This window comes from Dryas octopetala, chromosome 9, assembly GCF_963921425.1.
Source record: "Dryas octopetala chromosome 9, drDryOcto1.1, whole genome shotgun sequence".
NCBI classification, from domain to species: Eukaryota; Viridiplantae; Streptophyta; class Magnoliopsida; order Rosales; family Rosaceae; genus Dryas; species Dryas octopetala.
In genome coordinates, this window is record NC_141374.1 from 3,713,789 (window position 1) to 3,741,773 (window position 27,985).

Genomic DNA, 27,985 nt, shown 5'->3' on the forward strand with positions numbered 1-27,985 from the left:
CAGGTATAAATGTTTATTAATTCATTCTAATTTTTATGCATTCTGTCCCATTTTTCTTAAACTAATTTAAAGTATAACTTATATTATTGTTACCTTAGTTTTACAAGCATCATACTCGCCACTATGTGAGGAAGTTAAAGCACAAGATTAAGGTAACAATGAATACTCTACTTCAATGTCATTGACACAATGTTAAACTGTCAATATGAACATGACATGCACATTGTTTTTCAGTACAGTTTTCTTCCAACAATTGGAGTAGGCATGATGCTATGGTTAAGCTATCCAATATAAAAGTATGTTATATGATTTTAAATAATTATTCCATCAATTGGTTGTTACGATTATTTTGATTTCGTATCATCTATTAATAGATTGACAAGCAAAACATGGAGGATCGAGTGAAAAGAAATGGTTGGCGTGCGTGGCCTTGATGACTGCATGTGGATGTTATTTGCAGAATTTACATTTATGCCATATGCTTTAGACAATTGTTTTTTTCCCATGCAATAAAATAAAGGCTTCTTTTCATAAATATCATTTATCTTCTCCAATGGTGCTAGAAAATTAAACTAATATCATCAAATAACTAATTCATAAACCTTCATAACTTTAAATATATTTGAGAAACAAATCAAAAGTCAAATACAATTTTTTGCCTAATCCATTGCAATTTTTAAGATACACCCAAAAAAGTCTTTCACACACTCATCTTAATTCTGCGCATCACATTTGAATTTCAAACTTCCATATTTCATAACACACTTTTTATATATTACCTTCATAATCTAGAATACATATTGGAATACAATTAATAAATACGAAAAATAGGAGGAGAGAGTGAGGATGATGGTGTGATTTTACCTTCTCTGAGTGCAGCCCACCATAAATATTTGGGATTGTAGTCAATCAACATGGTTGTCCTTATGCTAATTTTAAAGTACACCATGATATAAAAAACTTGACTGATAATTTTCCTTAAAAATAAAATGTACCCTAATTTTTTCACACGTCTTTATTTTATCCTTATTTTTTTTTTATAGGATGAGTTCAACAGAATGGAGACAATCATTGAGTTCTTCACAATATCGCAATTATTTGGCTCGACGGCGGGATGCATCTCGAGGAAAGCGACCAATGGTTGATAATGTTTGTGATGATCAAATTGAGGCGGACACCAGTAATAGAGATCAATCATCCCCTAGTATTTTTTGTACGCTTAACTATTATTTATATATTTTTGGGATTCTTATTTAAAATAAGTTCATATATTGTTTACACTATTAAATAGCATTTTTATTATTATTCTTCTTTAATTATAATTTTTTAAGCATGAAAAGTGAAATTAAAATTATATAATACTCAAGTGTAATCATCAATTGGATAGAACGAGTTGGCGATGAAGGCCCAAGTTCAAAAGTTATGTCAAATCATGAGAATGAAGGTCAATATGCTTCTACAATGCATGTGAACCATATAACGCAGATGCCACGTTAAAATACGGAAACAAATTTATTTGAACAGGTGGAGGATGAAGGCCCAAGCACAAGAGTTTTATCCAATTCTGGCAACAACATTGAGCAACTCTTAGAAGACGTTTGACTCATATAAGATGAATGGCACGTTCGGGTACGTTGCGAATGGCCGACGAGGATAATCTAAATTCTGCTCCTAATGGTGGGTTATTTTTTGCATTGTTTTTAGTTTGAATTACAATTCTTTCACTCAAAATTAAAAGTGAATTATTTAAAAGCAGAAGTGCCTAATAAAACAACGAATCGTAATGCGGGGCCAGGCAGCAATAGCGTATCTCGAGTTCAACGTAGGCCAAGAAAAAGGAGAAATCATAATTGTGCTAGAGATTATTGTGAGAGCATGGGAGTCCCAGGATGCCAATTACCTATACCAACCATATGTTCAAAGTGCGTAGCACAATTATTTCATAATGAGACCTCCAATATGTGTTGTTGCAACGGAAAAGTTGCCTTGCCATGGATACCATCTCCGCCAAAAATGGTAACACTTTTCATAGACCAAACATCGGAGGGTAGACACTTGAGGCAAAATATTCGAGCCTACAATCATGTATTTGCCTTCACTTCAATGGGTGTCCATGTTGATGACATAATTAATATTGGAGGACGTGGAATTTATACATTTCGAGCACAAGGATCTATATATCATAAAATTGGTAGTCTTCTACCAATAGAAGGTAATAGACCGCGATTTCTACAAGCTTATATATATGATACCGAGCATGCAATTGAAAATCGGTTGGCTGAGAGTGATATTCTAGATAAAAGTGTGGTTGAAAAGATACAACGGATTCTTAATGAACATAATCTGTTCGCTCAGACATTACAACACTTAGGGCGACACCCACAGTTGCCAAATTGCAAACTCATCTTAAAGGAGCAACCAGCAAACCGGCCTCAATATAATTTACCATCTGCATCTCAGGTCGCTGCAATTATAATAAGCGGAAATGAAGCCACCAATCAAAATGGAAGAAATTTCATCGTTCAGACAGCTCAAGGGCAACTTATAAATGTCCAAGACACGGCTGGATTCTATGATCCTTTACAGTATCCGTTGTTATTGTCGTATGGATTATATGGATGAGATATTAATAGTCGTGACGATCGTGAAAGAGAACTATCGCCTTGCGACTATTATGCGTATATTTTACAGGTGCGTAAAGAAATAAAAACCACCTAATTAATTTCTGAGAATTTTGAAATATAAACCCAAACTTTGATTTTGCAGATACGCGAGGATGATTCATCAGTTCTACTTCGAGGGGGTCGTCTTTTACAACAGTACGTTGTGGATAATTACGTGAAAATTGAATCACACAGACTTAGATGGGTACGTTCCCATCAAACAACACTTCGAGCTGAACTTTACCAAGGCTCAGGACTCTTTAAATGCAGGTGAAAATAATGCGGGTATGGATCTCTCTCCACAATCATAAATAAATATTATCTACCATGTAAGAAGTGTGCAAAGTAATTACCAAACAAAAATTTTAATGCCATAGGTAACATCGGTCGCAGAACCATTTTGCCATCATCATTTGTTGGAAGCCCACATGACATGTATCAGCGGTACCAAGATGCAATGACTTTGGTTAAAAAATATGGGAAGCCTGATCTTTTCATCACAATGACATGCAACCCAAGTTGGGAAGAAATTAAAAGTGAATTACACCCTGGCCAAACGCCTCAAGATCGTCCTGACTTACTCACCAGAATTTTTCGAGCAAAATTTACGGACTTAAAGCAAGACATTGTGGATAAAGGGGTATTGGGCAAAGTTGTTGCACATGCTTATGTCATTGAATTTCAAAAGCGGGGCCTTCCTCATGTGCACATGCTTATTGTGTTAGATGAAAATGATAAGGTTCACAACCCAGATGATTATGACCACATTGTTAGAGCTGAAATACCGGACGAAGATGGAGAGCCGCAACTTTACAATGCAGTGTTAAAACATATGATACATGGTCCATGTGGAGTACAAAACCAACATTCTCCACGCATGAAAAATGACAGATGTAAAAGAAGTTACCCTAAATCCTTTGCACCCGTCACTATTTTAGGGAGTGATTCTTATCCAATTTATCGAAGATGAGGAGATCACATGTCCGTCCCTCTAGATCGACGTGGAACTGTAATGGTTGATAATAGTTGGGTTATTTCATACAATCCGTGGTTGCTTTTAAAGTATGATTGTCACATCAATGTAGAAATATGTTGCAGTATAAAAAGCGTCAAGTACTTATATAAGTATGTTTACAAAGGACCAGACAGAGTCGCCCTTGAAGTATAGCCAGATCCTATTAGAGACGAAATAAGGCAATTTGTCGATGCAAGATGGGTTTGTGCACCGGAAGCACTATGACATATTTTCAAATTTACCATGAATTAGATATGCCCATCAGTGTGGCGATTACAAATACATCTTCCGAACATGCAACAAGTCCAATATCAGGCTAATGACACTATAACAAATATTTTGTCAAATGATGGATTATCAATGACAATGCTTACTGAATATTTCAGTCTGAATCGTACGGAAGTGGAAGCGAGAAGATATTTGTATCGAGAGATGACTAAACACTATAGATGGATCAGTAAGGAGAAAATATGGACTAAACGGGTAGGCCTTCAAAGGGTTATTGGGAGGATATACACAGTCTCACCTTATGAAGGTGAAAAGTTTTATCTTCGCATCCTCCTTAATCATGTGAAAGGACCAAGATCATTCGAGGATTTACGAACTGTTGATGATGTAATGTGTCCCACGTTTAAGCAAGCAGCCGAAAGACGGGGTTAGCCAATAAAATCTTATTTCTTGATTTTCAAATGATTTGAATCAGAATTTTTTTTTTTTTAACTTTCTTAATGTTGTTGTGGTTTTTGTGTGTAGGTTTATTAGAAGAAGATGGCAATATTCAACAATGTTTACATGAGGCCTCTACTATGAGGATGCCATCAGCTTTATGAAGATTATTCGTCACAATTTTGGTGTATTGTGAACCAACTGGTGTACGGAGATTATGAGACGAATTTTATCCATTCTTGATTGAAGATTATCCTTCTTCAAGAGACGTAAATGATGTGTTCGTCGTCAATAGACTCTTGCGTGATTTAAACGAACTACTGGAGCAGTTTAACAAAAACATTTCACAATACGATCTTCCCCAAATGACAAGTGATGTCGAAACAAGCTCAACGGAGCCGAGATGTATTCAAGATGAAATGTTGATTAGCATTCCACAAGGGGACCTCGATGCAATTGAGCGTCTAAATGACGACCAAAAGTTTGCATTCAACACAATAATGAGCGTAGTTGACCATCATGAAAATTCAATATTCTTTGTGGATGGTTCAGGTGGAACTGAAAAAACTTACTTATATCGTGCATTGTTGGCAAACTTAAGGAGATTAGGTCTAATAGCATTGGCAACAGCAACTTCTGGAATAGCGGCTACGATATTGCCTGGTGAGAGGACAGCCCATTCTAGATTCAAGATTTCACTAAACCCTGATGCATCATCAACGTGCTTTATTAGTAAATAATCTGATCTTGCAAAATTGATACAAAGGACAACAACAATCATTTGGGATGAAGCCACAATGGCGCATCGTCATGCCTTTGAAGCATTGGATCGAACTTTCAGAGATATATTAGATCTCGATTTACCGTTTGGGGGGAAGATAATGATCTTTGGTGGAGATTTTCGACAAGTTCTTCCCGTAGTTCCGAAAGGGACCAAATCTGAACTAATTCAAGCCAGTGTGGTGAAAGCATCATTTTGGTCATAAATAAAGATTCTGAAACTCAAAGAAAATATGAGATCTACTGTAACGACCTGACCCAAAGTTGACTTTTAAAACTAATGGACTTTCGTCTTTGACCTTGGGTCCGTTTGATAGATCTCCAGTCTACGAGTTCGTAGACACGAAGCACGTACAAAACAGAGTTATAGTTTGAGAGATACGAGCATTTGAAGGGAAGGGCAATTTTGTAATTTTGTAGGAGTGGGTTTTAAATACCCAAAATCCAGAAATTTCTGGACACTCTCTTTCCTCTCTCCCCTCTCCCCGATACTCTCTCTCTCTTTCTCTCTCTCGCCCATTCAGCACCGCCGCACTGTCACCGGCGCGTGGCCGCGCGTCCGGCGGCGGATGGAGGCGGACGAAAGCTCTCCGAGCTCGCCTCTCCTCCCTCCTCCTTCCTCTGTGCATCGTTTAGCCCAGAAACCCCCCAGAAATCGAACCCAGTTCAAGTCGATTAGGCCTCCGGCGACGACTCACCCTTTTTCGGCGGATTTGAGGGCGGCGACCACTTGGGTTTTCTTCCCCAGGCCCCGGCGAGTTCAGCCATGCCACTCCTTGCTCCGGCGACCACCCCCGATGGAGAAACGACGCAAAACAGGGCCGATCCTCCTCGCCGGCGATCTGTGTTTTCCGGCCACGATGCGACACCAGACCCACTGGGTCTCATTCCTCTCATCACGGCGAGTTCAGCCGTGGTGTCCTCTTGCCCTGACGATGCCCCACGGCGGAGCAATGAGCTCGAGAAGCCAAGCCAGCCGTCGGCTTCCGCCGTCGATTCCGGCGACTTTTGGCCATCGGTCCAGTTGACAAAATCGATCCTCTAGGTACGGGTAATCTTTCCCCTAAGGTGTTGATGTTCAATTTTGAGATTTTAGAAATTCGATTTTTGGGTTTATGTCTATTTTGAATATCTTGAAATCGGACTCAAATTTGTGATGTTTATGTGCAATTGAAGGTTCAATTATATGATTAGGATTGTTTGGAGTTGAATTTGGATATTTCTAGGTTTGTGCCGCCGCGGCCACCGACGGCTCCGCCACTTGTGGCGGTGAGTTGGGTGGTTTTTCTTGTTAATCAGCTTCCCCAGGACTCTTAGAGGCCAACCCTAGGGTTTGTTTATGTGTGGGTGAGTATTGTGTGTAATTTGGGGCTGGGTAGCCACCGTGCGTGGTGGTTACCGCCCATTTCGGTCATTGAACGGCCAAATTGTGAAACCTGAATATTTAAATATTGGTTGTCTGGTCTTAACAGGTATACGGATTCGGAAAATATAATTTCCGATGCCGTTATGCTGCCGGATTTGGTATCCGAGCAATGGCACTGTGAAGGGTATTTTGGTCTTTTACGTAGTGGAACTGTGAATGATTCTTATCGGATTTTAATATAGAGTACTGTTATTGAATGGTCTGTTTTGTGTGTTTGTTGCTTTATGTTAGGAAGACTAAGGGTAGGATTTGGATCATGAGAATGAATTGATGAGGATCTGAGGTTAAGGAATTAATTGGGAATTTTAGAGTTTGTCATGAGGATAATTGCTGAATTAGGAAGGAAATGTTTATTGTCGAAGTAAATAAATGATGATTAGGCGATTATTATACCGATTTGATCGAATTGAGTATTGAAGAAGTATTGGTATGATTTGAGTGACAAACAAGTGAAGGGTCGTGAGTAGAAGTCAATCTCGGAAAGGTTTCGGTGTAGATCGGAGTAAACAGTGAGTGGATTTTGTTTATAATTGATTATTTATACAATGATGATTAAGACGTTGTGATTTGAGGAGAGACACCTCCTTTTGATGAGTGGGTTTGATAAGGAGAATTTAGAAAAGAATATTTAAAGACTGCTGTGTAAATGCACGTGTTGACCGGTCGAGCCTGCCTGTGTAAAATGCACGGGATTGTGGCCAGGATGCGAGCCTGCTCGTGCGGAGAGACCCCTCCGTACGAGATTGTGGCCAGGATGCGAGCCTGCTCGTATGGAGCGACCCTCCGTACGAGACTGTGGCCAGGATACGAGCCTATTCATATGGAGTGACCCTTCCGTACGAGATTGTGGCCAGGATTTGAGCCTACCCGAGCGCGGGATTGTGGCCAGGACATTGTCTACAGTACAGGTACGAGAATGATGTGAGTTTTAAGAATAAGTGTTTCGAGATATTAGTTTCCAAGGATAAATTCAGTTCAGAGCTTGATTTACGGTTAAGGGGATTTAAAAGTGGTTTTGAAAGGAGATTTTTGAAAGTAGTTATAAAGCTGGAGGATTTCCAAGAAACGAAGTGTGTAAAATTAGATAGATGGTTGTTGGGTTGCTTGTATTGCATTTGTTTGCTAGGACTTAGTAAAATCTAGGCTTGAATCGTGAGGACGAAAATGATGGTGTCTATGCATTGAGGATATTAATTAGGATGTGAATGATTGAGGTTGAGGTTAATGGTTGATGATTAGGCAATTGATTTGTCAGAGTATAATTATTATTATTGATGGAATATTAGGTGATTGAAGAATTGTGGACTTATGAGGATTAATTAGTTACGCCTTGGATTTATTGCGGATATTTTGTGAATTATTTTTGAGTTTGGGGATTGAGAAAATTATTGAGGACAATTATTATTATGTCATTTCACTCATACGAGCTCTAGTGAGCTTACCGGGTTTGTTGTATAACCCGATACACCATGGATGTGGTGTAGGATTTGTGTTTTGCAGGTTAAGCAGGCTGAGGAAGCAGTGGGGAGAAGACGAGGCAGTGGGGAGAAGACGAGGCAGTGGGACCCAGAGAGACTTATTTAATTGTTTTTACTCAGTGGTTTGTTTAAAATGTTTTTGACAGAATTATATTTACTTATGTTGTTGTGTATGGCTCAAAAGTAAGAGAAAGCAGATTTAACAGTTTGATGTTCAGTATTTTCATGGGCCCGAGGTTTGGGGCGTTACATCTACAAATGATGAACACTTTTCTGAATTATTACTTCGTGTTGGCAATGGGGAAGAACATGTGGTCAATGATGACATGATTAAAATACCGGAAAATATGGTTGTATCGTGGGAAAGCGAGCAATCCATTAATCAACTGATTGCTGAGGTTTTCCGTAATTTGGAAGATCATGTATATGATGCGAGGTACATGGTGGAAAGAGCCTTAATAACCCCTACAAACGAAGTTGTTGACATGTTGAATGAAAAGATAATTGGTATCTTTCCAGGTATGGAAAAGACTTTGTATTCATTTGACAAGGTCGAGGACGACACAAGAAATTTGTATCAACCAGAATTTTTAAATGCAATAACGGTTGGTGGTTTTCCGCCACACAAATTGACGTTCAAGAGAAGTGCTCCAATCATGTTGCTAAGGAATATTAATCCGAAATTGGGATTGTTTAATGGTATCAGATTATTGTGCCGTGGTTCTTACCAAAACCTCATTGACGCAGAAATTCTAACTGGGCAATTCGCGGGAACTAGAGTTTTTCTACCAAAAATTCCTCTAAAGAATGCAGAGACTGCTGGACTCCCATTCAAATTGACAAGGAAGCAGTTTTCAGTTAAATTGAGTTTCTCCTTGACTATAAACAAATCTCAAGGTCAGACAATACCACACGTAGGTATTTATCTTCCAGATCATGTTTTCAGTCTTGGGCAGTTATATATGGCTTTATCGAGAAAGGTTTCAAGGTCAACAACTAAGGTTCAAGAGAAAAAAAGGCTCAATAGCCCAGTGAAAGTGGCATTTTTACCAGAAATGTGGTGTACAAAGAAGTTTTGCTCCAACCTGATAACGTATGACGTGTCTCTAATAAGCAACCTAATCATATGGATTAGGGTGGTTTTCCCTACAACTTTATTGCCCATTTGCACATATATTTTGAGAACTATTTCAATAAATTTAGTAATTGCATTCTCAGTTAATCCATGCCTCAAAAAGTGATAACATTTACTACAAAGTGCGACGACAATTTGGTCAGAAGGGAAAAGCCGGCCTCTCGCATGTATTACTTGAGATGAACCCGATACTTAGACTTAGAACAACAACTATTGTAACAAATCAACGGTGTATGCGTAAAAAAGTTGATGCCAATCTAAAAAAACATGAAACATTCTCACACTAGAAACAAAAAAACTTCAAAGGTGCACATTAATAAATAGACTGTATGCCCAAAAATTAACGTATGCGCAATAGAAAGAGCCGCTTCGCACTCGCGAGAGTGAGTGCGGAGAGGCTAGTAATTAAATAAAGCTAACTACTGGTGTGGACTACTACACTTTTTAGACTTTTTATGTCATGGGAGTCTATTAAAATGGGCCTCCTTACATATTCACATTAAAAAAGTTGGGGATGTTATTGTTTTTTTTGTTTTTGTTTTTGGTGTAATGCTCAAATTAAAGTCATCATGTATGCGTTCATATCTTATTTTTTATTTTGTTAATCTCTTGATCAATTAATTGCCAAAAGTACGTAACCTTAATTCCTTTTTTATTCATTTTAGAAACATAATTTGGGATTTGGGGTTTATGGTTTATGGTTTGGGGTTTGGAACTCGAATTTTCGCTATCTAGAGTTCGGAATTGAAGCTTCGGGGTTGGGTTCTTGGGTTTAGGGTCGGTGGTTGAGGACTCGACGTTTGCTTTAAATTCATAAAATAAGTTTAAAAAAAATTAAACAGGCTATAAAAAGAAATAGGGATAATGTGGAAATTAAATTGATAAATAAGATTTAAAGAAAAAAAAAAGGAATACATGATAACTTTTTGGAAATGCCAATACAACCTCCCATAAAGTTTTATTAAAGATTTTGAAGGCGGCTGGTTACCCATCGAGGTGGCTGCTCAAAATAGTCTTCTACGAGGCATGCCTTATGTACATCATTTCACATTGAGATGAGACCTACCTCATTGTGAGATGATATCGCATAAGACATACCCCATTGAAGAAGTAGTGCAAGCCTACAAATGGTTACTAACCCAACTAGTTTATTGATCGGACCTATTTGTGCTACCAAAGGAAAAGGAAGGGAAACTTTAAAATGACCCTCTTTTTAGCTTTGCTATCCTCATACTTAAGTTTTATTTGGATAGAGTGTAGAGAGAGCAAGAAAAAGAGCCCTTTTAGAATTTTCCAAAAACGAAAAATTCTAGCAATGTATCTAAATCTAGAACCCCACAGCCCAACCCAGTCCCTAAACGTAGCCCACTTCTCCAGGCCCTGTTCCCCAACCCCTGGGTCTAGAGACCCGTACGCAACCCACTCCCTCCCACTCTCACTTCACTTGTGCCATTCTGCGTTATGCGTCTCTTCTTTACCCACTGACCCAGGTATTCCTTTTTGTCTTTTTTTAGTTTCTTATTTTATTTTCTAACTTAGGATTTAATTAGTGTCAATTAAGATTTTAATTGATTGATGAGTTGTATGCAATACTTGATTCTTTGTCGTTCAATAGAAGTATATGTTTAAAATTCTGTACATTTGGATTTTTATTCTGCTTTTGAAACCATGAAAGAATGTATATATATATATATATATTTTAATTTGACTTTTTTTTATCATGCAATTGATTGATTTTCCAGATTTATCTTGTTCTTTATTTGTACAGAGGCTTCAGATTTCTTGGTAGAAAATTTGACCCATCAAGCCAATTTTACATATTGAAATGGCTGCTTTATCATCACTATTTTCGTGTTCATTCCAAGGCGTCATGCCATTTCACGAAACAAAGATATGTTCTAAACAATTGGGTCACCCCAACTTAAAGTATCTAACACATTCAAGGATGTTACCCAATGAGAAATCATCAAAAAGCAAGCAAACCGAGAAATTCTCGCAAAAGAATGGGATGTTGTTCCGGGCATTGGGATTTTTGGTGGAAAGAGCCTTAATAACCCCTACAAACGAAGTTGTTGACATGTTGAATGAAAATATAATTGGTATCTTTCCAGGTATGGAAGAGACTTTGTATTCATTTGACAAGGTCGAGGACAACACAAGAAATTTGTATCAACCAGAATTTTTAAATGCAATAACGGTTGGTGGTTTTCCGCCACACAAATTGACGTTAAAGAGAGGTGCTCCAATCATCTTGCTAAGGAATATTGATCCGAAATTGGGATTGTGTAATGGTACCAGATTATTGTGCCGTGGTTCTTACCAAAACCTCATTGACGCAGAAATTCTAACTGGGCAATTTGCGGGAACTAGAGTTTTTCTACCAAGAATTCCGCTAAAGAATGCAGAGACTGCTGGACTCCTATTTGAATTGACAAGGAAGCAGTTTCCAGTTAAATTGAGTTTCTCCTTGACTATAAACACATCTCAAGGTCAGACAATACCACACGTAGGCATTTATCTTCGAAATCATGTTTTCAGTCATAGGCAGAGTTGTATGTGGCTTTATCGAGAGGGGTTTCAAGGTCAACAACTAAGGTTCAAATAAAAAAAGGCTCAATAGCTGGGGAAAGTGGCATTTTTACCAGAAATATGGTGTACTAAGAAGTTTTGCTCCAACCCGATAACGTATGACTTGTCTCTTATAAGCAACCTAATCATATGGATTAGGGTGGTTTTCCCTACAACTTTATTGCCCATTTGCACATATATTTTGAGAACTATTTCAATAAATTTAGTAATTGCATTCTCAGTTAATCCATGCCTCAAAAAGTGATAACATTTACTACAAAGTGCGACGACAATTTGGTCAGAAGGGAAAAGCCGGCCTCTCGCATGTATTACTTGAGATGAACCCGATACTTAGACTTAGAACAACAACTATTGTAACAAATCAACGGTGTATGCGTAAAAAAGTTGATGCCAATCTAAAAAAACATGAAACATTCTCACACTAGAAACAAAAAAACTTCAAAGGTGCACATTAATAAATAGAATGTATGCCCAAAAATTAACGTATGCGCAATAGAAAGAGCCGCTTCGCACTCGCGAGAGTGAGTGCGGAGAGGCTAGTAATTAAATAAAGCTAACTACTGGTGTGGACTACTACACTTTTTAGACTTTTTATGTCATGGGAGTCTATTAAAATGGGCCTCCTTACATATTCACATTAAAAAAGTTGGGGATGTTATTGTTTTTTTTGTTTTTGTTTTTGGTGTAATGCTCAAATTAAAGTCATCATGTATGCGTTCATATCTTATTTTTTATTTTGTTAATCTCTTGATCAATTAATTGCCAAAAGTACGTAACCTTAATTCCTTTTTTATTCATTTTAGAAACATAATTTGGGATTTGGGGTTTATGGTTTATGGTTTGGGGTTTGGAACTCGAATTTTCGCTATCTAGAGTTCGGAATTGAAGCTTCGGGGTTGGGTTCTTGGGTTTAGGGTCGGTGGTTGAGGACTCGACGTTTGCTTTAAATTCATAAAATAAGTTTAAAAAAAATTAAACAGGCTATAAAAAGAAATAGGGGTAATGTGGAAATTAAATTGATAAATAAGATTTAAAGAAAAAAAAAAGGAATACATGATAACTTTTTGGAAATGCCAATACAACCTCCCATAAAGTTTTATTAAAGATTTTGAAGGCGGCTGGTTACCCATCGAGGTGGCTGCTCAAAATAGTCTTCTACGAGGCATGCCTTATGTACATCATTTCACATTGAGATGAGACCTACCTCATTGTGAGATGATATCGCATATGACATACCCCATTGAAGAAGTAGTGCAAGCCTACAAATGGTTACTAACCCAACTAGTTTATTGATCGGACCTATTTGTGCTACCAAAGGAAAAGGAAGGGAAACTTTAAAATGACCCTCTTTTTAGCTTTGCTATCCTCATACTTAAGTTTTATTTGGATAGAGTGTAGAGAGAGCAAGAAAAAGAGCCCTTTTAGAATTTTCCAAAAATGAAAAATTCTAGCAATGTATCTAAATCTAGAACCCCACAGCCCAACCCAGTCCCTAAACGTAGCCCATTTCTCCAGGCCCTGTTCCCCAACCCCAGGGTCTAGAGACCCGTACCCAACCCTCTCCCTCCCACTCTCACTTCACTTGTGCCATTCTGTGTTCTGGGTCTCTTTTTTACCCATTGACCCAGGTATTCATTTTTCTTTTTTTTTAGGCCCCGTTTGGTATTCTATTTAAAACCAGTTTTTTGTTTTTAAAATCCCAAAATCATTTTTAAGTTTAGAAAATGCGTTTGGTAGCCAATTTGAAAAATGAATATTTAAAAAAAATTCAGAAACCGGGCATTTTATAAAAACGACTAAACATCGTTTTTTCCGTTTTTTTCTCACGTAACCTCTGCCTCGCCCCGTTCTCTCTCCCCTCGACCTAGCCTCTCCGTCATCAACCCGATCGCTCTCTCCAGCCTCAAACATCGATGTTTGGTTACTAAGAAAATTAAAATCGTTTGGTTACCTCCTTCTCTATGGTTGCAGTCTCTTCCAATTCCAATATCAAGGTAAATAGATTTTCACCCATAGATTGAGTTTTCTTTTGTTTATTGATTTTGGTTTTAATTTTCTGTTTTAGGTTTCTTGAGACAATGAATTAGTGGCTTTTGATAATTTATTAAATTTCAGGTTCAATTTATTTGGTTTATATGGGTTTTTTGTATAGTTTCAGGTTCAATTTATTTGGTTGTTTTGGGTTTTACGGGGGCTTGAATTTGACAATCTGGGTTTGCTTCATTTTATGTTCTTAAGCCTCTCTTCGTGTTTTTTCCCATATTTTATTGTCATTTGCTAAATTCTTTGTGCTAATGAGTTTGCTTTAGTATATGTTTTTAGGCCACTCTTCAGTTTATCTTCTTAGTCCTTAATTAGTTGTTTCTTGTTTTGATGAGCTTTAATGCAGACTCATTGTGTTTGCTTTTGTGCCCTTTTCATGATTTGTTTGGTGGGATGCTCTATTGCTATCTTTTGGTGCACCATAGTAAACACACAAAAAGAAATAAGCAAGAAGAGAGGAAGAGCCAACAAAAGAGGTCGTGCCCTGTAGGTTGTATATCCAGAGAATAGTTTTCTGTGTCTTTTCACAGTAGCTTATGATTGAGAATTATAAGCTACTAATTTTAAATTTAAAACACACACAATTGTAAGTTATTAGTTTGCTTATTTATAAACCCCTTTGTGATTTTTCTCAATGAGTTAAAATTTATTATGTTTTCAAGACCATTATGCAATGAGAATTACTGCTTGTCAATCTGCAGGACTCCTCAGTCTTTAATTACATCAGCAACCTTTCTCCAATTGAGCCAGTCATGTTTGTCATTTGCAACTGAAGAGGTTTGGGCATCCTACATTAAGGTATGCATAAATTACCTTGCACTGTGTTTGCACTTGAGATTGATGTACTTTGATTATATGCTTATTTGGTTGTGTGCTGCATTCTATCTGATATGTGCATGGTCTCTCCATTATTGTTGCCATTTTGTTGGTGTGGATGTGTCATGAATCTATGTAAAGGTTGCATTAGAGCTAGAGTGTCATTGGTTGTATTCTGAAAACTGTTCTTTGAATATCCTACAAAGGTTGAGCATAATGACTGATGTTGCATTGGCATTGGAATACCTCCACCATGGTTATTCAATGTCTATTGTCCATTGTGATTTGAAGCCAAGCAATATACTACTAGATGATGATATGGTTGTCAAGCTGACATGATGTCAAGCTGATATGTTCATATCTTGAGCAGCTTGACAACATTAATGATCTATATTAATTGTCTGGCAATTGATTTGGTCATTATTATCTAAATTATATTTATGTTTGTTATCAAACTTTTTTTTTTAACACATGTTTATATATAAATAGCTTATTTGTGTGTGTTTATAGGATGAAGTGATGAACCTAACTGAGATTGACAATGATGATTCAAGTTCTGAAAGTAATTCATCCACTGATTTAGAGGATTCACTTGAAGAGTTGCTCGTAATTACAAATCTACGTGAACATCACTCACGTTTATTATTTTGTTATCTTGGATGTTTGAATGATTCTTGAATTTGTGTTAATTTGAAGTAAACTTTGTATTATTTTGAATGATTCTTGAATTTGTGCTATGAAATTTTGTTATCGGTCTTTGGTTACGGTCCTTGTGTATAAAGTCTCAAGTCCTGGGTCTCGGGTCTCGGGTCCAAGATCCTGGGCCTCGGTTTTCGGATATTAGGTCTCGACGGTTGTGTATTAAGTCTTGAGTTCCAACTCTAAGTCTAAATCCTTATACAAATATATTGAAAAAAAATATATATTTTATAAAATATCAACCAAACAAGTTTTCAAAAATTTTAAAATTTAAAAACAATTTTTAAGTTTCATACCAAACAAGTTTCCAAATTTTAAAAACTGGAATTAAAATCTCACATTTTAAAAATGGATCCATGTTTTTGAATTTTTTTTTAATTGGATACCAAACAGGGCCTTAGTTTCTTATTTTGTTTTCTAACTTAGGATTTAATTAGTGTCAATTAAAATTTTAATTGATTGATGAGTTGTATGCAATACTTGATTCTTTGTCGTTCAATAGAAGTATATGTTTAGAATTCTGTACATTTGGATTTTTGTTCTGCTTATGAAACCATGAAAGAATGTATATATATATATATATTTTTTTTTTTTTAATTTGACTTTTTTTTATCATGCAATTGATTGATTTTCCAGTTTTATCTTGTTCTTTATTTGTACAGAGGCTTCAGATTTCTTGGTAGACAATTTGACCCATCAAGCCAATTTTACATATTGAAATGGCTGCTTTATCATCACTATTTTCGTGTTCATTCCAAGGCGTCATGCCATTTCACGAAACAAAGATATGTTCTAAACAATTGGGTCACCCCAACTTGAAGGATCTAACACATTCAAGGATGTTACCCAATGAGAAATCATCAAAAAGCAAACAAACCGAGAAATTCTCGCAAAAGAATGGGATTTTGTTTCGGGCATTGGGAATTGAAAATTCACTTTCCTTTTCAGTAGGGAAGAAGTTTGAACTTGATGATGTGATTGAAGCTCAACAATTTGATAGAGATGTTCTCAGTGCTACATTTGAAGTTGCGCGTGACATGGAGAAGATTGAAAAGAATTCACCAGGTAGCCAAATTCTTAAAGGCTATCTTATGGCTACTCTTTTTTATGAACCCTCCACTAGAACTAGGCTTTCCTTCGAGTCTGCAATGAGACGGTTAGGCGGGGAAGTTTTGACAACTGAAAATGCAAGGGAGTTCTCGTCCGCAGCTAAAGGAGAAACACTTGAAGGTATGTCCTTTCGTTTACTTATCAGGTCTCTAGAGGCTGGTTTACTACAATTTGGTAGTGATTTGGGGGCTTGAGTTCCAGATACTATAAGAACTGTTGAGGGTTACTCGGATATTATCGTGATGCGGCACTTTGAGAGTGGTGCAGCCAAAAGAGCTGCAGCAACTGCTGGCATTCCTGTGATAAATGCAGGAGATGGTCCTGGACAACATCCAACTCAGGTATGCCGAAAATTTTCCTCATTGCAAATTAACAGGTGAAGAATGAAGTATGTTGTTTGATGGTATGAAAAATCCCATTGTACGGAAAAGAAAGATCAAAGATTGTGCAAAAATGAATGTAAAGAACCAAAGATAGCAATCCTTCTTATATAATTGAGCAGTCCTAGATGTCTGTTCCATTAGCTTAATCCCATACTAGAGAGCTTGTGAGTTTGTTTTCATTTTCACAAATGAATACTGTTAATATAAAACTTTTAAAAATAAAAAACATCAATGATTAGTTAATGAAACTGCAAGTATGGGAGTTGGCTGTTCAGTTTTTTTCAAATCATGTTAAGAGGTGAACTTATCGTAATAAAATAAAGATTGGTAGTGTATAAGAGGGATAATTCTGGCATGGAAAAAAAAGAGTGGTTATGAAAGGAATCCCCATATAAGAGGGATAATTCATTGTGCTAGTTAGTGATGATTACCATGCCAATTAATTACAGATGTGGCTAGTACTAGTAGCATAATAATCAGATCACATCTATAAGGCATACTGCTAGCACAGATCCTGTTATTTTCAGTATCTTTTACTTGGTTGTAATACATCCTATAACCTGTTCAGTTAAAAGCTTTGCTTGTTTTCACAGGCTCTTTTGGATGTCTATACTGTTGAAAGAGAGATAGGAAAACTGGATGGTATTAAAGTTGCGCTTGTTGGAGATCTTGCTAACGGAAGGACAGTGCGCTCACTTGCATACCTGCTCGCAAGGTATACAAATGTGAAGATCTACTTTGTCTCTCCTGATGTGGTAAAAATGAAGGTAAATTTCAGAAAGGGTTTCAGATCAGTTTTCTAGTTTTGTTGCTTTCATCAAATTTTGGTAATTGAGGGAAGTCTAGAAAATTATGAGAAATCTAGGAGATTGGAGTCTCATCTTTTTGATATTTCCTTTTCCAGGATGATATAAAGGATTACTTGACATCAATGAAAGTTGAATGGGAAGAAAGTGCTGACTTAATGGAAGTTGCTTCTAAGTGTGATGTTGTCTACCAAACTCGCATACAGCGTGAACGATTTGGAGAGAGAATTGACCTCTATGAAGAAGCTCGAGGAAAGTACATTGTGGATCGTCGTGTGTTAGAGGTGATGCAGAACCATGCTGTGGTCATGCACCCTCTGCCTAGACTTGATGAAGTATGCATGTGATTTCTAAATGATTTTGCGCCCTTAATGTTTTTTATACCAAAAAAAAAAAAACCAAATGTTTTATTTTTTAATTTCTTTATTCTCTGAATGACATGCAGATTACTGTCGATGTTGATGGGGATCCGAGAGCTGCCTATTTCAGGCAAGCAAAGAACGGATTATATATTAGGATGGCCCTCCTGAAACTCCTACTTATAGGTTGGTGAGGGAAGCATCTTTTAGGGAGATGCTTTTGGCAGTCAAAAATACCTCATGCACTCCTCATGTGTGTGAGTGTAGAGGAGTGCAAGAAGTCATTTTTGGAGTGCCAAATCGTCTCCTTTCTTTAATCTTCTAGTTTTGACAATTGCTTCATTTCCTTTGTTATTAATTGGAACAAGTTTTGGTCAAAAAAACAGCAGAAAGTTGTTGAGTTCAATGACAAGCGGCTTATTAATGAAGTTCAGTTTCTTTTGTCTAATTTTTTGAATATTCATTTTAGGCGTCCGTTAGGTCTTGATTGAATATTCATTGAGGTGGGGGAGGGAAAGAGAGAGTTCCTTATGATATTATTATGAGCACTGCTACCATTACTAAATTTATTTATCAAATTTTGTTCAACAAATGTGTTAGTATTTGATTTATTCAAATTTGAGTTCATTCTAGATGTTATTTATTTCTTACAAGATAAATGAATGTGCACAGACATAATTTGGTTAACTGATTTTGTAAACAATTTTGGTAAGCCTTACATTATTGTATTATTATTATTTTTTCTTTCGGTATAATTGAGCTGAAGCCCAATAGAAAGAAAAGCTATGCTACAATCAATCTGGGCCTCAGCACATATTAAACGTCGAGGCCCAATCATCCTGTAAAAGTACCAAAAGAGTATCACGAGGTAATCGAAAACGTGGAGGCCCAAATCAGAATTATTGAATTATTATTGTTGCGTAATTTGATTAAACTGGATATTCCATTAACCAAATGCATGTCTGCTTTCAGTGGTGATTAGTGATTAGGATGAACCTTAACAAAATCATATGTATGACAATTAATTATCTTATAATAAACATGTGAATCACGTAATGGCCGGCTTAATAAATGTAATAAGTTTGTTAACTCTTGGATTGGAGCTACGCAGCTGATCGACTTATGTAAAACAAAATTTACCGAATAGATAAGACGGATCATTCTCCAATTCTTGTTAATATTTTGAGCTCTTAATTTGTCACCATTCTGCTGAAGCCAGCAATTAAAGGGCTAATTAATTAAACTAAACACATGCTTTGAGATGTTCAATCATACGTGAATTAATTTATTAAAATGCATACATTAATTTCACGTTGTAGTACGTTATGAATTAATAACCAAGAAGATAAAAGAAGGATAAGTATATACCAATAATAAAATTAATTAACAAAACAATTATAATAGTTTAGCAAAATAAAATTACTAATCACCTATAAATTAATAAATACAAGAGCTTGGATGGTGGCAAAAGCATCAAGCGATTCAAGCCATCAAGCATATTTCACATCAATTAAATCAATCCTTTCATGGGGAGCATAGCAACAAGGTGGAGGGTTTTGAGCGGCGAGAACGAGTGGAGGGTCGACATTGATCTCCGCCGCTACATCATTCACTACGGTGAAAGGGCCGCCGCTATAGGCGACGCCTTCATTGACGAGACAAAATCAGACAACCTCGGACTTTCCCGATATGCCAAGAGGAACTTGTTCTCCGCGGTGGGTTTGGAGAAAGGTAACCCGTACAAGTACTCGGTGAAGAAGTATTAATTTATATGCAGCAACCGAAAGATTGCCCGGGAAATCAATCTGGCTCGGTTATGAAGGAAAGCAAGTGTTGGGGAGGAGGGACATTCTGATTTCATGGAGAGGAACCAAGTTGACAGAAGAATATGGTATTGACTTAGACGTCGGTTTGGTCTCAGCTTCTGATATTTTTGGCCAGGACAATGTCAATGACCCCAAGCTGCACTCTGGTTGGCATGCCTATTATACTAGTGTTGATTCTGATTCCCCCGACAATCAAACTGCTAGCGCAGAGCCCAGGTACTTGTTTTCTTCTTTCTAAGATCAATTAATTCATCAAATGTTTTTCATCAAAAGAAAAATTAATCAAATAAGTATTTACATGCAATAGTGATAAACCACACCTTATAACCCACTAAGAAATGTCATATTTTTCTAATGTTGAATCTTTCTCTCAACACGTCCATGTATGTGTAGTTACACTCAAGTCTAACATGTGGCCAATTCACACTGGGGTGATGTGAGAGCACGTTAGCAGCTTGACATGACACTTGTATAACTTGCGCGCTCTGATACCATAACGAAAATTCGAGCATTCAACCCAAAACTAATTGACATGTAATAATGGATGAAGACCCAACACCTTATAAACCACTAAGTACACAATTCTATATTTTTCCATCCGAGAACTTCCTTCAAATATATACGTATATATGAAGTACGTTAACATCATTCTATTTAATTTTTCAGGTTCTAGGCTACCAAGGAATGAAATTTCGAAAATTTCGGCGAAATTTCGTCGAAATTTTCGTTTTTGGGGAGCCCCGAAATTTTATAACATACCCATTAATTTTCGATAATTTTTCGGTGAAATTTTCGAAATTTCGCTTAAATTTCAGCCGAAATTTCGAAGATGCTACACGTGTATTTTTGTAAACTTTCGGCGAAATTTGGCGAAATTTCACCCAAATTTCATCGAAATTTCGAACCCATCCATTTTCAACATTTCCCAACCCTCCCCAGTGATTTATCTACACTTCCCAGCCCCCCCGACGACTTTTCTACATTTCCCAGCTCTCCTTCGGCGACTTCTCTACATTTCCTAGCCCCTCCTCCTTGATGGCTTCCCCTCGTGACCCCAGAACAGAGATCGACGGCGAAAGAGAGTGAGGTGACATAGATGCAAGAGAGAGAGAGGGGAGAGAGAGAACTGAGAAACAAAGATGAGGAAGAGGGAGGGAGAGGGAGAGAGAGAGAGAGAGAGAGGAGCGGCAGCACAAGTATGACTAGCAGACTAGGGTTAAGTGGTTATTCACTTATTCAAAGGCTTTAGTGCTTTACAGCCTTTACTGTTTTAGCTTTTTTATTTTGGGAAAGGCTTTAGCTGTGTAAGCCTTTAAGCGGGTGGGTGTATTACGTTTTTTTTTTTGGCCATCAACAATTCAGCATATTGGGTATTACTGCATTAGTATTAGTGTATTACAAATTGGTGGAAGTAATAGCCTAATAGGTTTTATAATTTTTTAGAGTTCTAGAGTTTTAGGAATATTGAGTATAAAAATTTAATAATAAAAAAAATATATATAAACTAAACAACTATATAAACATAATTATATAATTTTTGTACCAAAAAAAACATAATTACATAATTTATAGGTATTAACTAGTCTAATTAAAAACTTTGTACTAAAACTATATACATTACATATTTAAATATGTTTTTTTATCAGACATTAGGGTATTAAAAATGTAATAAAAACCTAATTAAAAGTTTAAAACAATATAAACTATAATATGGTTTTGTTTTTAGAAAAACTATAATATGGGTTTAGTAATTTTATATAAGTTTATAAACTAAATATCACTATGGAGTATTTAAGTTTATAATTTTATATAAGTTTGTAAGTATATAAGTTTAATATAATTTAGGGTTTAGGGAGTGGTTTATTGTTGATGGTTTCTGGTTTAGGAGGTAGGGTTAAGTAAATTTAATAATATACGGTATAGGGTATATAGAGGGTATAGCCTTACATGATATAGGGTATATGAAGGGTTATAGCCTTACATGATATGATACATGGTTTAGGGTTTAGGGTATGAGATGTTATTTATATAATTATTAATCAGTGACCCATTTTTCTAATAGTATTTGCATCCAGCGCGCATTATATTCAGCTTATATCACATGAAACCTACTATATAATTTGGTTTCTTCAATATTTTTTATCTATGTAGTAGATAATATGTTAAATAAACATATGGTTAAGTTTCATTCAAAATTTCTGTATTTTGATAGTAATTTCCATCGTTTTTGTCTAATTTTATCGAAATCGAAATTTCCGCGAAAATTTCCGTCAAAATTTCCGTCAAAATTTCCATCGAAAATTTCCTCGAAATCGAAATTACACTCATTGATTACAACCATTAAGACATAGGTTACAAAATGTTAAAATGATGGAGGTTATGGATGTTATGTTGATCATCCACAACTCATGTACTTACAACACCAAACATATTATTAAAGAGTGCTTGATGTTGCTGCGGGTGGGCAGGGTTTTGGTTGTTTTCAATTTTTAATTTTTTTTTTCCAGTTATTTATTTTTTTGAATTTTATTTTAGTTTTTAAAATAATTTGGGAAAAATTTACAAACAGGACACATACTTTGATAGTTGTTTCATTTCAGGATATTAATTTTGATTCGTGTTAATGAATGATACATATTTTTATTGTGTCAATTAAAGATCATATTTTATCTCAACTTTAGCCTGACATTAAATCCATCAAAACTCCACCAAATTTAGCAAACTTATACTTGGTTTAATGTTATGCATCTCCTCTTTACAACCATATAAAGATCACTCAAATCAGACATCTACAACTCCAGATAATTGACCCAAAAGTCGGGTACCCGAAAATATCCAATCGGACCTCTGAGAAACCATATTTGAAAAATCGGACAGTTTCGGATACCCTATTTTGGGGCCAATTATCTGGAGTTGTAGAGATCCGATTTAGATAATCTTTATATGGTTGTAAAGAGGAGATGCATATCTTTAAACCCAGTATAATTTTTCTGAATTTAGTGGAATTTTGATGGGTCCAACGTTGGACCAAAGTTGAGATAAAAACTGAAAAAAAATATGGTCCTTAATTGACAAAAAATGAAAATATGTCCTTCATTAACACAAATCAAAATTAATGTCCTAAAATGAAACAACCATCAAAGTATGTATCCTGTGTTTTATGAATTTTGTGCTTCACTGTTCTATGAATTTTGTGCTTCAATGTTTTATGAACTTATTTTGGGGGCAACATAGATAATAAGCCAAAATAAGATACATCCATATATGACCAATAGTGTTGAAGCAATTTTTCTGCATACACAGAAACTTATTTGAATAATGAAAACCAAATTCCACCAGCAAGAGCTACTACTTCTGTGTTTCTTGCAGGTCAAAAGATATACATCTCTTATCCACTTTGATTGGCTTTATCATAACTGAAACTCAACTCATACTTGGCCTTTCATTTGGAGAGGAATTTATGCACTTCAAAGCTACCTGCAAAAAATTCACCATCCTTTCTCCACTTCAACCCAGTAAAAAACTTTTAACAATCCACTCCTCTTTAATCCCCGAATGCACCCACCTGGGAAAATCAAATCCATTTTTAATCACATTGTAGCAACTCCATAATTGATGTGCTGATCTGCCTCCAATATCTGCAATCCATTGAGTCAAAGTAAAATGGTAAACAAAAATGCTTAAATTATAAGCTTATGAATTGATCCAGCCAACAAAAATGCTTAAATTAGTTTAAAAACTATGTTTTGGTGACCCGTTATACTTAAAACAATGGCAACACATGCTCTTACTTATGCAAATAAGTGTCCATAATTGCATTTTGTAAACATTATATTGCTTCAGAGAACTTGATGCTAAAAGCCTCGTATATTTTATCAAACTACAAGCCTCATTAAAATTCCAGTCCCCACATGCAGAATAATTGGAAAAAAGCAACTTACATTTGATGAATGACAACTAGTTGACAAATAAAATTGAACCTCTAATAATGAATGACAACTAGTTGACAAATACAAGCAAGGGTTCTCATTGATCATCTACAAATCACAGAACTCAGTTTCCATCATAAGTTCATAAAACATTGAAGCACGCATGCAACTGAAACACCATCGCGGGCTTGTCTTAAACATACTAGGTAAACTCTTGATTCTTATACTAGCTAGCAATGCACAGTGAAGAACTCTTGCAACTGGCAACAATTAATCCTATTCAACCACCAATGACAAAGAGAAAGAGAGAAATTTCCACAAAAGAAACCACAAATATCACCAAAAAGAAATACAAATAGAGAATGAACCCTTGCATAGTACTGAGGACACCTCAAACAAACAAAGATGCAAACATGTAGAGCCTAAACAGAGAGAGAAATCATGATATACTTTAGTGACAACATCATATTGAACAGAAAAAATATGAAAGTTACTATATACACATTGGATTTCAGCGCAGACAACTCCACTATTCACTCCCCACAAAACATATGGTATGATTTAATAACCATCCCACAAAATAAAAACAAACTGCCTTTAATAATATACTGGAACAATAGGCACAAATAGGACATGTATATATATAAATATATATATACATATATACGATGCTGTTCAAGTGCAAACATGCGCACATTCGTACTTGATACTGAACACTTGTTAACGTTGCCGAGAGCTCAGTGAAATTTTTTTAAAATAGGAAATGGTTTCTTGCAGCGCTCGGCGCTGCTTCCTTCGCCCGTTATTGAGGGTATAGGCCGACATCACCCCATACCCTCCTAGGATGTGGAATGACCTTTGTTGAGGCGTTATGTTAGGGTTTAACTTTGGGATTTTCGGCTCCAACCCTAACATAAAAGCCGACAAACCAGGTCCGAGCACTCGACACTAAAAAATTATGCACTACTGAGCGCTTGGCGCTATGTGCAAATGTTCGCACCTAAATATATATTGCACCATGATTAAACATATACATCTATATCTATAATTACATCTATATATAGCTAGCTAACCAACACAAGACATGTTTATAAGCCCTTCAGGGATTGCCCTGTCAGTCACAAGAGCTTGACACACTTGGTCACCTCACAGTTTAAATCATTCAAGAACTATCATGAAGCTATTATCAACTTCTCCTACTCCTCGCAGAAGCTATCATCAATTGGAAAATGATACTATTCAAAAACTAAACACCAGTCTAAACCAATAGCATCAAAAACACATATCCAGATAAGATTGCAGTGTTCAATATCACTCAAGAAACATGCATATCTGGACTGTTGATAGAAATCTATAAAACCTTACTCTAGCTCACTAGCAAATCAGTCCTGATATTGGAATAACTTGCTCTTGAGGTCTCCAGCTTGCCACCCCAGCAATTCACAATTAACTCACAACTTCTTGTGTTTATTTGACACTTTCTAGTCTATTCAAGTGAGGTTCACTAAATAATTAACAAACAAACTAATGCCAGATGGTTATAATGAATTGGCTAATGCAATTTGGTCTGTACTTATAAATGCATCATGCATGATGCAATTTGGTTTTTACAAATTAAGCAACCCCGTTCCTAGAGGCTAGAAACAAACAAATTAAGTAAACAAATTAAAAATAAAAAATAAAAATCAGCTTTTAAATGCAAGGTACCATTGGATGTCAATAAATATAGAATTAAAAAATGGACAGAAAAAGTGTACCTCAAGAAGTAAAGGTTTTGTTCTATTTTGAAAGTTGGACATCCTTGCTACTTGGTCCTATAGATCACAAGTCAAGAAACCCATTATCTCATCGAAAGGAGAGATCAAATACAGGAGTCATATACAATGCGAAGGCGGGGAACACAAAACCTGTGCAGGGAAATGAGTAAAAGAACCTTCTGAATTTCTATGAAACTTCTTTCCCATATGACCAATGAGAAAGGGGGAAAAAAAAAGAAATGAAATTGGTAAGTTCCTTTTGTGAGGATATTTCCTCTGCCTCGTTTTTTTTTTCTTTTTTTCCATTTTTCAATAACAAGAAGGAAGCTTTAATTATGATGGGAAGTCCAGTGAACAAGCTTATGCAGTTTAACAGGCAACAATTTTCTGATTCACCTTTCTACTTATATGTGTTTGGTGTTAAACTGCTTTCTGTATGTGCTCCTCCCTTCCATACTCATCCATCTGCTATTTCCTTCAATTTTATCTTCCTCGGAATACTCACTTTTTAACTATTGATATGTCCTTTTCATTGTATGAGTGAGCATATATGCATGCATATATTCAAATGCAAAGCCATAGTCAATCACAAATTATTAAGCAGATAAATATATATATATATATATATATTTGCAAGCTTATAAAAAGGGAAGATCTAGAACTTGAGACAAACCTATCACAATGTTGTTCCAGAAAATTAGCTGAATCTTCAGTAAATACTAGTCTTCTTGTCTGGTAATGGCCTACCCTTGCTTTTTGAGAGATTAGATTGGATCTTTCTCTTGAATCCTGACGGACATTATGCCTAACATCAGTTTGTGCTCTTCTGGAAGTTTTAGGTGATACATCATCCCTGCTCTTACCAGGGTGTTGTCCACCTGACCTTCCTCTTACAGAATTTCTGGAAGATGCTTTCACATCAAAATCAGATATCCTAGCTCTTCTTCCACCTGACCTTCCTTTTTCAGCATTTTTGGAATTTGTCATCACATCAAAATCAGATTTCCTACCTCTTCTTCTTCTGCTATTAGCAGCATTTTTTTGAATGCTTGTCTTACTCTCATCTTCATCCTCTTCATCACAATCACTATCACTATCACCATCTACATCATCAAACTCAACTTCAGCATCAGATGAATCATACAACTCCCCTTCCAGCTCTTCCTCACTTTCATTATCCTCCTCTTCTTCACCTTTTCCTTTAGAATCGCTAACTCCGTCCTTCTTTTCTTGAGTAACTCCACCAGGCACACTTATCACTTTACTATCTTCTTTCACTGTGTTCATGAGGTGAATATACCGGCTTCTCATGTCCATCAATGGATGATTCTCACTAATCAAACCTCTCTTATACCCTTCTTTTAAAACAACAGTATAAGTTCCTATCTTGTTTGACAAATATAATATACCCGGATGATGAAGCAATGCTCTCTTAAACCTTGACCGCAGACCCAAATACTCTCCAAGACACAGAATATTCTCCCTCTCTGTCTTCTTCGGAACCAAAATATGCAGAAGCTCATGCAAAACTGCAACCGCCCACTTATCTGATTCGTCACTCTGAGATGAAAGATGAGCTGCGTTTTCATATGGAGATACATAAGGCAATTTCTGCCACTCATCAATCCACTTCTTCAACTTCTTATCCATCTCAAAACCTCTGGAAAACTGTATAGGAAACGCAATTGGCATTCCCTTCACATAACCCGAATTCCCACTCATTGCCTTCCTCTCCAAAACCGAAATTGCCAATTCATTACTCCAACATACCAACTCCAAATCCCGCAAATCCTCCGACCCAGATGCCGAATCTTTGCCAACTGCAATCTTAAAGCAGTCTGGATACTCAGGGACTATGCTTTTCTCATAATCCTGAGGAAGACCCAGATCCCATTTCAAGCGCTCAATGATACTTAGCGGCAATTTATTGGTTCTTACCAGCATTAGGAGCTTCAAAAGGCGGTCCGCCACCTGCTGCTTGTAGGTCTCGCTCTGATACATCAACTGCTCCTCGGCGTCGAGGTCGAGCACTTGGGAAGTGAGCCTGACATGGGGGCTGATTGCGACGCCGCCGGGGAGGAACTCCTCGAAAATCGAAGGGTATTTGCGGATGAATTCGATGGGGCGCGTGGGTATCATGAGGGATTGTCTGTTTTGGGAGATGATGGAAATGGGAAGGGACTTGGAGGGCTCTGATTTGATAAAGTTCTTGATGTTGATCAGTGACCTGAGGTTCTTCTCCCTCTCGACTGCGTGGTCGAGGCCACGGTCTCGGACCCATTTTATGGTGGTGTCCACGAAGGTTCTGCTGCGGCTGAGGTCCTGGTGGTGGGACTGAGACTGTGGTTTTGGTTTTGGGAGTGAGCGGAAGGTCAAGTTTATGGGAGACATTTTCGAAAAGATGAGGGTTTTAGGAGGGTTTTGCATCATTTACTTATACAACGGACTCGGATGTTGACAAAAAAAAAAAAAGAGGCTGTTATATATAGTGCTATACGTACACCC

The 27,985-nt window shown here is 36.7% G+C and overlaps 4 protein-coding genes and 2 pseudogenes across 14 annotated transcripts; 5 read left to right on the forward strand and 1 right to left on the reverse strand.

Annotated features, from left to right (window-relative positions):
• Positions 1-1,616: 1,616 nt before the first annotated feature.
• LOC147273217 (uncharacterized) lies at positions 1,617-5,084 on the forward strand (annotated as a pseudogene).
• A 3,291-nt stretch (positions 5,085-8,375) lies between these two features.
• LOC147273218 (uncharacterized) lies at positions 8,376-9,127 on the forward strand. The gene is given in 2 exon segments (XM_086228176.1): positions 8,376-9,032; positions 9,035-9,127. Coding segments are annotated over 2 exon segments (750 nt in total).
• A 1,981-nt stretch (positions 9,128-11,108) lies between these two features.
• LOC147273219 (uncharacterized) lies at positions 11,109-11,854 on the forward strand (annotated as a pseudogene).
• A 1,509-nt stretch (positions 11,855-13,363) lies between these two features.
• LOC147273220 (aspartate carbamoyltransferase, chloroplastic-like) lies at positions 13,364-18,579 on the forward strand. Of its 10 annotated transcripts, none has more exons than XM_086227915.1 (9): positions 13,364-13,746; positions 14,142-14,381; positions 14,497-14,593; positions 15,122-15,233; positions 15,973-16,540; positions 16,622-16,761; positions 17,397-17,570; positions 17,708-17,944; positions 18,055-18,579. In XM_086227915.1, exons 5-9 carry the CDS (start codon positions 16,030-16,032, stop codon positions 18,160-18,162), a joined length of 1,170 nt encoding a protein of 389 aa, XP_086084041.1. In that variant the 5' UTR covers positions 13,364-13,746; positions 14,142-14,381; positions 14,497-14,593; positions 15,122-15,233; positions 15,973-16,029; the 3' UTR covers positions 18,163-18,579. The 10 variants fall into 10 exon arrangements, with proteins under 10 accessions (XP_086084041.1, XP_086084037.1, XP_086084038.1 ...); XM_086227911.1 differs by having other exon boundaries at positions 14,221-14,381; XM_086227912.1 differs by having other exon boundaries at positions 14,221-14,381; positions 15,122-15,217.
• A 915-nt stretch (positions 18,580-19,494) lies between these two features.
• Positions 19,495-20,467, forward strand: LOC147273221 (phospholipase A1-IIbeta-like). Its single transcript, XM_086228177.1, has 3 exons — positions 19,495-19,699; positions 19,746-20,010; positions 20,461-20,467. The coding sequence occupies exons 1-3, from the start codon at positions 19,495-19,497 to the stop codon at positions 20,465-20,467; spliced, it is 477 nt and encodes a 158-aa protein (XP_086084303.1).
• Positions 20,468-23,032: 2,565 nt separating this feature from the next.
• LOC147273222 (Ubiquitin carboxyl-terminal hydrolase family protein) lies at positions 23,033-27,871 on the reverse strand. Of its 2 annotated transcripts, XM_086227598.1 has the most exons (3): positions 26,154-27,871; positions 25,481-25,537; positions 23,033-23,432 (listed from the first exon to the last, which is right to left on the reverse strand). In XM_086227598.1, the coding sequence occupies exons 1-2, from the start codon at positions 27,869-27,871 to the stop codon at positions 25,528-25,530; spliced, it is 1,728 nt and encodes a 575-aa protein (XP_086083724.1). In that variant the 3' UTR covers positions 23,033-23,432; positions 25,481-25,527. The 2 variants fall into 2 exon arrangements, with proteins under 2 accessions (XP_086083724.1, XP_086083722.1); XM_086227596.1 differs by lacking the exon at positions 25,481-25,537.
• Positions 27,872-27,985: the final 114 nt, after the last annotated feature.

Excerpts from the sequence above, each read along its gene's own strand:
- LOC147273220 (XM_086227915.1), top strand. The coding sequence starts at position 16,030 with ATGGCTGCTTTATCATCACTATTTTCGTGTTCATTCCAAGGCGTCATG. Across the intron at positions 16,762-17,396 it reads CTGGACAACATCCAACTCAG|GCTCTTTTGGATGTCTATAC; the intron begins GTATGCCGAAAA and ends TTGTTTTCACAG. Across the intron at positions 17,945-18,054 it reads CTCTGCCTAGACTTGATGAA|ATTACTGTCGATGTTGATGG; the intron begins GTATGCATGTGA and ends AATGACATGCAG.
- LOC147273221 (XM_086228177.1), top strand. The coding sequence starts at position 19,495 with ATGGGGAGCATAGCAACAAGGTGGAGGGTTTTGAGCGGCGAGAACGAG. Across the intron at positions 19,700-19,745 it reads CGCGGTGGGTTTGGAGAAAG|CAACCGAAAGATTGCCCGGG; the intron begins GTAACCCGTACA and ends ATTTATATGCAG.
- LOC147273222 (XM_086227596.1), bottom strand. The coding sequence starts at position 27,871 with ATGTCTCCCATAAACTTGACCTTCCGCTCACTCCCAAAACCAAAACCA. Across the intron at positions 23,433-26,153 it reads CTGGAACAACATTGTGATAG|ATATTGGAGGCAGATCAGCA; the intron begins GTTTGTCTCAAG and ends AATGGATTGCAG.